General features: G+C 58.4%; 2 protein-coding genes across 5 annotated transcripts; both read left to right on the plus strand.

Annotated features, from left to right (window-relative positions):
* The first annotated feature begins 1,378 nt into the window (after nucleotides 1-1,378).
* SP6 (Sp6 transcription factor) lies at nucleotides 1,379-4,892 on the plus strand. Its single transcript, XM_059047102.2, has one exon. It carries the CDS (start codon nucleotides 1,379-1,381, stop codon nucleotides 2,504-2,506), a length of 1,128 nt encoding a protein of 375 aa, XP_058903085.1. The 3' UTR covers nucleotides 2,507-4,892.
* A 3,796-nt stretch (nucleotides 4,893-8,688) lies between these two features.
* Nucleotides 8,689-12,357, plus strand: SCRN2 (secernin 2). 4 transcript variants are annotated; one of them, XM_067020598.1, is made up of 8 exons: nucleotides 8,689-8,778; nucleotides 9,165-9,338; nucleotides 9,645-9,826; nucleotides 10,421-10,620; nucleotides 11,065-11,280; nucleotides 11,377-11,542; nucleotides 11,635-11,815; nucleotides 12,046-12,357. In XM_067020598.1, exons 2-8 carry the CDS (start codon nucleotides 9,165-9,167, stop codon nucleotides 12,202-12,204), a joined length of 1,278 nt encoding a protein of 425 aa, XP_066876699.1. In that variant the 5' UTR covers nucleotides 8,689-8,778; the 3' UTR covers nucleotides 12,205-12,357. The 4 variants fall into 4 exon arrangements, with proteins under 4 accessions (XP_066876699.1, XP_066876701.1, XP_058903073.1 ...); XM_067020600.1 differs by having other exon boundaries at nucleotides 11,678-11,815; XM_059047090.2 differs by lacking the exon at nucleotides 8,689-8,778 and having other exon boundaries at nucleotides 9,015-9,338.
* Nucleotides 12,358-12,578: the final 221 nt, after the last annotated feature.

Consider the following 12,578-nt stretch of genomic DNA (forward strand, 5'->3'; position numbering starts at 1 on the left):
CTCAGTTTTCTCTTCTCTCAAATAAGAGAACTGGCCTGGAGCAGTAGTTCTCAACACTTGGCTGCATGTTAGAATCATCTGGAGAGCTCCTAAAAATGATCAGGCCTAGAATGCACCCCCTATATAATCTCTTTGGGGGCTTCCCTGGTGGCCCAGTGGTTGAGAATCCACCTGCCAATGCAGGGGACACGGGTTCGTGCCCTGGTCTGGGAAGATCCCACATGCCGTGGAGCGGCTGGGCCCGTGAGCCATGGCCACTGAGCCTGTGCGTCCGGAGCCTGTGCCCCGCAATGGGAGAGGCCACAACAGTGAGAGGCCCACGTACCACAAAAAAAAAAAAAAAATCTCTTTGGGTAATTCTTCCTCTTAATTTTTGTGTGATTCTGGCTTTTCCTGTTGCTTCCCCCACTCTGTCCCTGAATCCCTTAAGGAGGTGGCAATTTTATCTTCCTGAGCGTGCTGGTAAGCTCTTCTCTGGCTGACCCCTCCGAGCTTCACATCTGGTCTCCCCTAGATTAGAGGAGGGCTGGGGTAGCAGCCAGAAAGCTGGCTGGGCACTGGTGTAGGTCAGGACAGGGAGGGGGACTTAGTTCCTCTGGTGGGGAGAAGTCTTCTGGAAACTGGCACTGCAGTTGCACCCCAGGGAGGTGAAGTCCCTGCCAGAGGGAAAGGGGCATGGGAGTGGGTTTGGGGGTGCTGAGGCAACCCAGCGAGGCAGGGAGCTGGGGTGAGTGGTATAGAGCAGTGAAATGCTCTTCTTCACTGAGCATGCCTCAGGGGTGGAAGGAGAGCTCTTTTTCCAAAACCTCAGAACCTGCTTTGGGCTTTGGGAAGTCAGGTCACTTTAAGCTTTGGGTTAAACCACCTCCCTCTCCCCAACTGTGTCCTGAGTTAAACTGGGGAAGCTGAGATGGGCCTAGATTCTCCATTTGGGCTGGCAGCAGATCTGTGGGTGGGCGGGCATGGGGGCAGGGGTTATGGGGCAATGCCACTGCCCCTCCCACTGGGCTGGGCAGCTACAATGGTTCCAGCACTGTACTCTAGTTGTATCTGACTGACCTACTTGCCTGGGACCAGCCCAACTTCCACGATGAGCTGGGTCCTATAGGAGGGATCACCTAGCTGAAGGTAGACTTCCATCATCCTCTGCACCTCACACCCTCAACCCTTCCTAGCACTCCCAAGTTCTCTTAACTGATCTTTAGTCCCCACCCAGACATGCCTTCCTCTTTTTCACCTGGGGATGGGAAAGAAGCATTTGACAGGGAAGGGAACTGGGCTAGGACTTTCCTCACTTTACCTCATCTTTGCCTCCTTTAGGTCCCACCTGAGGTGGCCTTGACCATCCCTGTCCCCCACCCCACCCCTGATCCCAGCAATGCTAACCGCCGTCTGTGGCTCTCTGGGCAGCCAGCACTCGGACGCGCCTCCCGCCTCCCCGCCGCGCCTCGACCTGCAGCCTCTCCAAACATACCAGGGTCACACAAGCCCAGAGGTCGGGGACTACCCCTCCCCGCTGCAGCCTGGAGAGCTGCAGAGCCTCCCGCTGGGCCCAGAAGTGGACTTCTCACAGGGCTATGAGCTGCTGGGGGCCTCCTCTCGGGTAACCTGCGAGGACCTGGAAAGCGACAGTCCCTTGGCCCCGGGACCCTTTTCCAAGCTCCTGCAGCCGGACATGTCACACCATTACGAATCGTGGTTCCGGCCGACACACCCAGGCACCGAGGATGGCTCGTGGTGGGACCTTCATCCGGGTACCAGCTGGATGGACCTCCCACACACTCAGGGCGCGCTGACCTCACCTGGCCACCCCGGGGCGCTTCAGGCTGGCTTGGGGGGCTACGTCGGAGACCACCAGCTTTGTGCCCAGCCGCCCCACCCACACCCGCACCATCTCCTCCCAGCCGCCGGAGGGCAGCACCTCCTCGGGCCTCCCGACGGGGCGAAGGCTTTGGAAGCAGCCGCCCCAGAATCCCAGGGGCTGGATACCAGTGTGGATGGGGCGGCCCGGCCCAAAAGCTCCCGGCGGTCAGTGCCCCGCAGCTCAGGCCAGACCGTGTGCCGCTGCCCCAACTGCCTGGAGGAGGAGCGACTGGGGGCTCCGTGCGGGCCCGATGGGGGCAAGAAGAAGCATTTGCACAATTGCCACATCCCGGGCTGTGGGAAAGCCTACGCCAAGACATCGCACCTGAAGGCACACCTGCGCTGGCACAGCGGCGACCGCCCCTTCGTGTGCAACTGGCTCTTCTGCGGCAAGCGCTTCACGCGCTCCGACGAGCTGCAGCGCCACCTCCAGACCCACACCGGCACCAAGAAGTTCCCCTGCGCAGTCTGCAGCCGAGTCTTCATGCGCAGCGACCACCTGGCCAAACACATGAAAACCCACGAGGGCGCCAAAGAGGAGGCTGCCGGGGCGGCGGCGGGGGAGGGCAAGGCCGGCGGAGCGGAGCCCCCCGGGGGCAAAGGCAAGCGCGAGGCCGAGGGCAGTGCGGCTCCCTCCAACTGAGCTCCTCGTCCCGCCTCCCCGTCCCGCCTCCCCGTCGGTCTCCCCTGGGGCCATCAGAAGAGAGCCCTCTGGCCTGATGCCCTTTGGGGGGGGTGGCTTGAGTAAGAGAAGGTGGTTATTTATTGAGAGGGAGGGAAAGTGGTGCGGGGGTCAGGGAGCCGGGTCGCTAGGGGTTTCTTAGGCTCTGGGGCTGGACAGGACGGACGCGTTTGACTGGGCGGGGAGAAGCTGCGCATGTCCATCAGTTGTCCCCTTCCTCGCTCTTTCACTCACGCCCCTGGGCTGGGGGGTTGGGGTGGACTACCCCTACGGCGGCTGGAGGGCCGAGGGGATAGGCTGGAGGATGCGGCGCGCGTCCCCGGAGCAGAGAGGAGTGGGGCCGCCCCGGGCGCTCGGGGTAGCTGTCTGGACACGTCGTTAGCGCCTGGGAACCCGGACATAAAAGGGCCTCTGGAGCCGCGCTGCGGCCCGGGTCCCTTTCATCCCCCTTAGAGTGTTTTACCCCGGGGTTTCCGGAGGGAGAGCTGAGATGGGGTAGCAGAGGCTGGGTGTCCCCCTAAGGGAGGAGTTTCTTTCTGGCTGGGAGGGTTGTCACCGCAGAAATAATGTCTCTGATGTGCCTGCCTCCTTATTAAGCCTTCCAGACCTAGTCTGATGGAGCCACGAGGGAAGAAGGGAAGAGGGCCAGAATGGGCGACAGCTTGCAGCCAGAACTGTGGGGTGGAGGAGGGAGCTAGATGTGGAGGTTGAGCAAGGAAGTCTCCTCTAAAATGAGAGAAAGGGATTTGGTCAGGGAGTGGAACTAAGCCCTTCGCTCTCTAACTCTGATTCAGTCCTTAACTCTTGGTCTTTATAAAAGTAAGTTTCAGTAGTCCACTCTCATCTGTCACCCCAGGCAGGCCTTCAGGACAGCCAAGAGCCCTTGCTCCAGAATTGATGTAGTTCCTCACCCTTGGTGCCTGGCATTTGCCCTCCCCTTAGTGATGGAAGGAAGAGGGTTACCTCGGTTGGGTGAGGGTAGGTGGGGGTGTCCCAGCAGAGGGACCTCCAGCGGTTCCTGCTCAGAGCGGAGGACTCTGTCCCTGCCTGGCCATCTGCTTGCAGAGAAGCTAAGCCCCACTCTTTTTTTAGCTCGAAGCTCCCCTTTGGAGCTGCCTACAAGCCTTGCCCCTCCTGTAGAGAGTGTTAGGAGGCTCCTCCCCATCTCATCTCTTGTGGGGCTCCCCTTCCATATGAGGAAGTTGTCCTGTCACTGGAAGGGGCCTGCCTTCTGAGGTGATGTCCAGGAAGCTGTCCCTGTCCCCTTCTTTAGATGCTAGAAATATGTCCTGATGGTGATCCTGGAGTGGGGAACGTGGGGAGGGGGGAAGCCAGAAGAGGCTGAGCCAGGCAAAAGGAAAAAAGCTGATGGGGGCAGGGACTGACAGGCCACAGGAGCCTGGAGCTAGTGGGCTTTCCCAGGCTCCAGGTAGAGGCCTTAAGATTCCCCGGACCTCCCGTTTCCCTGCCTTTCTTTCTCCACCCAGAGCCCTGTGCAAGGATTAGTTGTGTATTGATTTTTTAAGTTATAAGCAAAGGGTATTTTATTTAATGTTAGGACATGTGTGTTCATGTTGTGTGTACCTATGTATGTATGTGTTTCTGTGTGTGTGTGTTTCTCTACTGAGCCTGGGGTCTCTAGCCAGGGAGACCCCATCTTGTTCACCCCAGCCGAGGTCCTGGAGCCTAGGCCCACAGCATCTCTTCCTTCCTTGGGGATATCAGTCCAAGGATTGGGTGCTTTTGGGAAGTGGGGCTGGGATCTGGGTGGGAATATGTTTGTGTAGAAGAGAGCCCTTCTTAAGAGGGATGGAGTGACTCTCCCTGAAGGAAGTACAGCCTGGGGTAGGTTAAGAAGTAATGTCCTTTCTTTATGCTCCCTCTTCCTCTACCTCCTGCTAATCTGACCAGAGGTCCCTTTCCTTGCTGAGAGGGCTGGGGGCAGAAGAGAGTTAGCAGTGCCTGCAGGTTGCCTGGCGAGGTGGATGAGGGGGAGAGAGGGAGGGGCTGTGGGTGTGAGATGCCGTTTCCCTCCAGTTGAGGAAACCAGCCACCTCTCCCTTTGCCACTAGGACAGCCTTTCCCAGTAACCATCCTCAGGGGAACTCCCCAATGTGCGCTGGGGGGGGGGGACAGCACGGATATTCCCCCCACGGAGGCCCCGAGCTCTAAGGTGTGCTGGTGAGGGCTTTGGATAGGTTTTTTCCTGCTCCCCTCTTTTATAGATCTAGGTCGCTTGGCTGTCTGTCCCCTTCTAGGCAGCCCCCTAGAGGAGAAATGTAGGATTTTTTTTCTTTAAGTGCTGTGAACCCATTTTGGGGCGGAGGGGGAGGAAGAAACAGCCTGTGTTTTTTATGCCATAATAAAGTCATCAACCACATCACTGCTTCATTTGTCTTCCAGCTCCGGTTTCCTTTTTTGACTCCTGGTCTCTCAGCAGCAAGGACCAGGCTGGCTGCAGGGTGGGGTGGACGCTTCTCTTTGATTCTGCAGCCCTGGGCAGCCTCACCTCCCTTTGTTTGGGGGCAGAGCTGAGCTGATTGAAGCGTCTGATCCTGCCCGGAGGTTGTTGATGCAGAAGGAGGGTGGCGCTCCCTCGGGGTTGATAGCTGGGCTGACTGTCCCTCCCTGGTCTTCTCCTGTGGAGATGAAAAGGTTCTAGATATTTCCTTCCTCTTCCACATGGAAGCCCCCTCTTTCGCCTCCCCTGCCAAGAATGCCGGTTCCCACAGATGGCCGGCCCCTTGGCCCCCTCACCCCACCCCCGCGGGTGTGTGCCTGTCAATCAGGCCTTCTGGCTCTGAGAGAGGTGGGGGTGACTGACAGCGATTTCTTCACCCAGGATGATCCCTATCAGGGACAAGGTGATGAAAGGCAGCCAAGATATCTGATGGGCTCCCACCCAGCTGAAAAGCATGAGGGAAAGGTTCCTAGTGCAACTCCCAGCTAGAGACCTGCCACAGTTACGCAATCACTGTGTGCACAGAAGTTCCTCACTGGACCCATCGGGCACCCCCGGATATGCACAAATGCACACTTTCCCAGGCTGCTCAAACGCCTGGTGCGCAGTTGGTGCCTAACACACGTCAGATGAGTAAAAGCCTCATGGCTCCAGAGCCCCAAACCTAGGACAGTTGACAGAGGATCAGTTTTTGGCTCCAAGGGGGCAGAGTAAGTTATTACGTTCTTTCACCTTTCCATCCTACATCTTGGCCAAAATTATCATCTACCCCAGTGGGATTCCTATTTCCCCCCACTCTAACCCTAACCCAATTCCTCAGAGCCAAATCTGGTACCCAGGCTGGCCCATTCCACCACTTGTTTGGGAGAGTCTGGGGTCAAAAGTTTTCTTAAATGGGGGCATCAGAATGATTTAGGGATTACAGAGGAAAGCAGACCAGTTGAGGGGACCAAATGTTTGTTTCTGTCTGCCTGGGTGGAGGAGGGACAGGCGTGTTACGGTGACCTCAGGCCCACCCCGCTCCCTGGGGGTCCTCTTTTGTCTTCCTGGTTCTGGAGGACTTAGACCCCAGGAGCCTGGCGAGTCCTCTCCTGCTCTCCCCCATTGCTGCCCCCAGGGACAGGAGGGCAGCTGTGGGGCCGGCTGGGCCTGTCTGGGCAGGGCTGGGACTGCCCCTCCTCCCCTTGCAGCTCCTCCTGCTGACCTGCATTCTTATCGGGGGCCTTTGGTGGGGCTCTGACGCTCACTTGCTCACTCTGACGGCAATGCTGCCTGGCTGCCGCCATTACCCCCCGCCCCCCCGCAATGGAGCCCAAGGCCACCTCTGACCCCTCAGTTCTGGCACCCCTGGCAGGACAGTTCTGGAGGGGCTGAGAAGGAGTTTGGGAAATCAAAACACCTGGGCTGGCCCTCTGGGCAACGTCTCTGAGCCACCCTCTCCTCTCCTGGGAAGTGAGAATAGAATCCCTCTAGGGTGGGTGAGTGAAGTCAGGAATGGGAAAGTGACCGAGGAACCTGCAGCCTGGTGACTGCAGCCTGGGGCTGTGCTGTTCTGCCCGGTCCTGCCCCCCAGCGGGCAGCTGGGGAAGTTCAGGATGTGAACCGGTTTTCAGGCCAGCCACCTCGGGGACTCAGGTTTATCACCACACAGTCTTGATGTTTGCTTCTGGAATGACGTCCAATGGCAACCTCCCGACCCCCACCCCATACATCACACCAGAAGCAGCCTTCACCTCCCATTAATCCTTGTGAGTCTGGCTGCTCAGCATCTGAGCAGTACAGGTTTGAAAAGAATCTCAGGCGCCAAAGAGTCCAGTTGCTCCCACCCGGTAGAGGGCATATTAGAGTCACCCATGGAGTTTTTCCAGATGTTCCAATTCACTCCCCAACATCCCACCAAATTATGTCCCTTGGCGGTGCAGTAGAGCAGCGCTTCTCAAACTTTACACCTGGGGGTCTTGTTAACATGCAGATTCCGATTCAGTATGTTTGAGGTGGGGCCCGAGATTCTGCTTTTTTTTTTTTTTGCGTACGCGGGCCTCTCACCGTTGTGGCCTCTCCCGTTGTGGAGCACAGGCTCCGGACGCGCAGGCTCAGCGGCCACGGCTCACGGGCCCAGCCGCTCCGCGGCATGTGGGATCTTCCCGGACCAGGGCACGAACCCGCGTCCCCTGCATCGGCAGGAGGACTCTCAACCACTGCACCACCAGGGAAGCCGAGATTCTGCATTTTTAACAAGCTTCCGGATAACGCTGATGCTGGCAATCCGCGGACACTTTGAGAAGCAAAGTATTATATTGTGTTGTGCAGTGGGAGTTGCGTCGTTGAAAACTAATCCCTCCTCATCCCAACCATGGCTGAGAACCACTGATCTAGTCCAATGCATGCCTTCGTTTGCCACTGGAGGAACTGAGGCCCTTGCAGGTAAAGTGACCTGCCCGAAGAGACCCGCGGAGCTGTATCATAGCAGGAGCAGGAGTGAGTCTGCACAGTTCCAGGTAGTGCTTTTCTCTGCCTCCAGCCCAGCTTCTAGGTCAACCTTCTGTGCAAGTGGCAGTCCCCTTTCTGAAAGTGAAGTCCATCTCCCTGGAGACAGCACCCTCTCGGGAATCATTCTTGTTTATCTAGAGGCAATCAGAAAATATCTCAGATTTCAGATGTCCCAACAGCCTTATCTGGCAGGTTTCCCCCGGGGCCATCACCCAGCACACCTGCCTGCAGCCTGCCTCCTGGGGAAACCTCGACCTCAGCCTTCATTCGCATCCCAGGAGTGACCACAGGCTGGGATGCTGTGGCCAGGGCTCCGAGCAGCAGCCCTGATTGGTTGGCAGGGTGGATGTGGGAGAAGTATATAATCTGCAGTGTCTCCCCTTCCCCCTTTCCTGGAGGGCTCCATAGAGCAAAAGGGTGTGAGATGCATTAGCTTAAATGCTGGTTATGGAGATGGTTTATAGAGGAAAATGACCTGGGAAGCAGAACATTTGGGCTCGGAGCCTACCTCCACATGGATATGTGCCCCCTTGGCCAGGATTTCTCCTTTGCTGTTTCAGTTCCAAATCTTTGGACGAGAAATTTCCAAATGTCCTTTCAAAGCTAACCTCCAGTGAGTGTGAACACTGTGGGCAGAATTGGCCTTTTGGAGGTCGGATGGATTTTGTGCCTATGTGCTAGTTGCTGGTGTATAACAAAGTGAATCAGCTATATGTATACATATATCCCCATATCTCCTTTGCGTCTCCCTCCCACCCTCCCCATCCCACCCCTTTAGGTGGACACGAAGCACTGAGCTGATCTCCCTGTGCTATGCGGCTGCTTCCCACTAGCTATTTTACATTTGGTAGTGTATATGTCCATTGAGGTTCTTCCGTCATCTCCGGATGCCCTAGCATTCCCCGTTCTCTAACAAATCAGCCAAGTTTTTCTTTCCTCCCCTTTCACGTGGGCTCCTTTCCACCACCCCCCAGCTCCCTCTCCCGACAGTGACCCCATTGGAGGAGCTAGCGGATTCGTCGCAGCCTTTATCTGGCCTGAAAGCTGCGCCCGGGGTAGGGCAGGCAGCCAGCAGGACTCCGAAGGCCGCCTCGCTCCAAGAAGTGGTGCTGGCGCGCGCCCTGGTGGAAAACCAAGGAACTGCAGGTGCTCGATTCCGACTCCGCCCCCAGGCCCAAAGCCTTCCAGGTCATCTAGGAGCCTCCGCCCCTTGAGACCGACCTTACCCGAAGCGGAGGCAGTGGCGATCGGGACAAGGCTGCGGATCTTGGAGGCAGAGAGGGTGAGGGGCATACAGTATTGGGGAAGCGAGAAACTGGCAGACAGAAGAGTGGCGTGCGACTCTTGGAGAGAGGGGTGGGGCAGCGAGGGAGACGCTCCCGGGATTGCCCTGAAGGGTCAGGATTTCTGGTAGAGCAAGGCCCTCGGAGCATGCGGTCTGCGCCCGTCTGCTGACTCCCAACCCTGGAGCCTGGGGAGAGAGTGGGCGTCTCCGTCGCGCACGCCGGGCATCGAGTGTGCGTGCGGTGCTGAGCGTCCAAAACCCGACGGCAGTGTCTTCCCTGAGTGTCTGCACGTGTTGGGAGAGGGGCTCCCTAGGACTGCGCCCCGCTCAGGATAATGGAGAGGTGGCACGAGAGGGACACACTCATCTCCACCTCTCCCCAGATGTCATCGTGGAGCCCTGACACCCCATGTTCCTGCGACTGCTTTGTTTCGGTGCCCCCGGCCTCGGCCATCCCAGCTGTGATCTTTGCCAAGAACTCTGACCGGCCCCGGGAAGAGGTGCAGGAGGTGGTGTTTGTACCGGCAGGCACTCACGTCCCTGGGAGCCGGCTCCAGGTGGGTTAGGCCTTATAGGGTGCTGGGAGTTGTGGCAGAACTAGGCATTCTTCTAAGACCTTCCTCCTCTGCTCCCCCCACCTGGGAAGCTGCCAGATGTGGTGAAATGAGCATGAGCTTTGAGTCTACCGACCGGAACCTAACCTATTATTTAGCCTCTGTCCACCTCAGTTCCCTCATCTGTAAAATGGGAATAATAAGACCTTCCGCGAAGGGCTGTGTAAGGTGATGGGCATAAGTGCCACCACTTTATAGGTACCTCCTCCTTTCTGAGTGGACTCTCCATTTCTCCTCCCTTATCTCCAGTGCACCTACATTGAGGTGGAACAGGTGTCAAAGACCCATGCTGCGATCCTGAGCCGCCCTTCTTGGCTGTGGGGGGCTGAGATGGGCGCCAATGAGCATGGTGTCTGCATTGGCAACGAGGCGGTGTGGACCAAGGAGCCAGTTGGGACAGGGGAAGCCCTGCTGGGCATGGATTTACTCAGGTGTGGACCCTGCCTCCCTCATCCCCTCCATACGCCAGAAATCTGGGGCTGAGTACTGACCCAGGCCATCCTCCCTGCCCTGCCCCCAAGTCTGGTCCACAAACGCCTCCCCCTTTCTGCCCACTTTGTCACCATCTCCAGGGAGGCTGCCCCTGCCCCGCCCCTCTCTTGGCCCCATCTCCACAGTCTGGTAAGGAGCTCCCAAGTGTGGCCATCTCTGGGCTTCTGCTGGCCCAGAAATAGGACAGTGGTTTAAAATTTTTTTCAATAGAAATAAAGTTTTTTTCAAATGAAATCTCAGGGAGAATTTTGATTTGTAAAACCACTAAACATGGAGCAGCTCTGATTGAAGAGGTTGGAGGGCTCAGGGCACTTCTTTCTCCAAGAATATGTTTCAGTCCTTTTCATGAACCCCTTAGAGCACAGCTTGAAAACCACCGGCCTATATGTGCTTAATACAACCAGTGTTGGCCAATTTTCTCTGTGACTTGGGCCTGTCACCAAACCTCTCTGGGCCTCTTCTGTCCACTGAAGCTCTGCCACCAGCCACTGATACCCCATCGCCCTCTGTCCCCTGGACTCTCTTTGTGCCAGGCTGGCTTTAGAACGGGGCAGCTCGGCCCAGGAGGCCTTGCACGTGATCACAGGCTTGCTGGAGCGCTACGGGCAGGGGGGCAGCTGCCGGGAGGACCCCATGCCGTTCTGCTACCACAACACCTTCCTGCTGGCCGACCGGACTGAGGCATGGGTGCTGGAGACAGCGGGGAGGCTGTGGGCTGCGCAGAGGATCCAGGGTGAGGGGCCTGGTGCTCGGGCCTGCCTCCCAGAGGTGTTCCCCTTTTGGGGTGGGAACAGTGCTGGGGGCAGGGAAGGCCCGATCCAGGAGCAAATGTCTCGGGTGGTGGGGGCATCCAGGGAGATGGGAAATGAGTCCACTCAGGAACTTATCCTCCCCCCTCACTTGGTTGAGTCCTCTTGTGCTCCACCCTGCCTCTTCCTCTGGGGAGCCTTCCTGCACTTCCTGGTGGCCAGGTTTCTCCCTTAAACGCAAGCAGGTTCCTCTTCTTGATGCTCACCACAGCTGCAAGCTCACAGTTTTTTCTGTGATCGGTTTGTCTGTCTCCCCCTCCACGAGGGTTGTCTGTTCCCTTCACCACTGTGTTCTCAGCACCTAGCTGAAAGCCTGGCACAGGACAGGGGCTTAACGATAAACGAGCGACTCCCCATCTCCTCCGCAGAGGGGGCCCGCAACATCTCCAACCAGCTGAGCATCGGCACGGACATCTCAGCAGAACACCCTGAGCTCCGGTCCCACGCCCGGGCCCAGGGCTGGTGGGGTGGGCAGGGTGCCTTTGACTTTGCCCAGATCTTCTCCCTGACCCAGCAGCCTGTGCGCATGGAGGCCGCCAAGGCCCGCTTCCGGGCCGGGCGGGAGCTGCTGCAGCAACGGCAAGGTCAGTGAGTGGATGGGATGGGGGCTGGCCTCCCTCCCCTCCCACAGCTTCAGGGGGCTTATTCTGAGGCCGGAGGGCCCCCTTCTGCCCTGGCAGGGGGCATCACGGCAGAGGTGATGATGGGCATCCTCAGGAGCAAGGAGAGTGGCATCTGTATGGACTCTGGAGGCTTCCGCACCACGGCCAGCATGGTGTCCGTGCTGCCCCAGGACCCCACACAGCCCTGCGTCCACTTCCTCACTGCCACACCAGACCCGTCCCGGTGAGAGTGTGGGGATGGCTGGGGAGGACGGGCCAGGCAGGGGAGACGGAAGGGTGCGGTAGCCCTCGATCCTTCCAACCCTGTCCCATCAGGTCAGTGTTCAAACCTTTCGTCTTCGGTGTGGGAGTGGCCCAGGTCCCCCAGGTGCTGTCCCCCACTTTTGGAGCACAGGACCCTGTTCGGAGTCTGCCTCGATTCCAGACTCAGGTGGATCGCCGGCACGCCCTCTACCGCGGACACCAGGCGGCCCTGGGGCTGATGGAGAGTGAGCAGGTAACCCCCAGGGAATCCCCCACCCCCAGCTGGGACTGTGGAAACGTGAGGGGACCTGGGAGTGGAGGAAAGACTGCAGAGCTGGGGAGAGGAGTCTCTCCCTTCAAAGCCAGCTGTCCAGGAGAATGTTGGGTGCTCTGTCCTTTCTCCTGCTTCTGTGAGACGGCAGCCACGCCCCCCTTCCGGAGGGAAGCTGGTCCCAGGGACTCAACGCTACCTTTCCCGGGCAGGATCGGGGGCAGCAGCTCCGGCAGAAGCAGCGGGACCTGGAGCAGGAAGGCCTGGAGGCTGTGCGGGGCCTGCTGGCCAGGGAGTGGGCCCCACCCCCCCAGGAGCTGGGCCGCCTCTTCCAGGCCTTTGTGGAGAAGGAGAGCCGGGCATATGCCTGAGCCCGGCTCCTCCCAGCTTGGCCTGGGGTGCAGCGGGCTGCAGTGGGCACAGGTCCCCTGGGGTAGAGGGACAGAGCAACCCCTTCACTGCCTCCGCCTTGTTCTGAGTGGCCGGGTCAGCCTTTGCCTTAATAAATGTGTTCTATTTCCTCATTCAGTGTCCAGGGCCAGTGGGCGTGGGAGAGCCAAGAGAGGGCAAAGGGCAGCCCTGAGGTGGCTGCAGGGCCTCTGGGTGCCTTGCTGGGCGGTGCATTCTTCTGACTTGGTGAAGGTCTTGGGGGGCCCTGTGGGGAGAGGAGGTGGCCTCCAGGCATGTGGGTGTGTGTACACGGGGGAGCATGCATGCCTGGCACAGCAGGTGGCTGCTACGTGGA

This window comes from Kogia breviceps, chromosome 19 (genome assembly GCF_026419965.1).
Source record: "Kogia breviceps isolate mKogBre1 chromosome 19, mKogBre1 haplotype 1, whole genome shotgun sequence".
In the NCBI taxonomy this organism is placed as follows: domain Eukaryota; kingdom Metazoa; phylum Chordata; class Mammalia; order Artiodactyla; family Physeteridae; genus Kogia; species Kogia breviceps.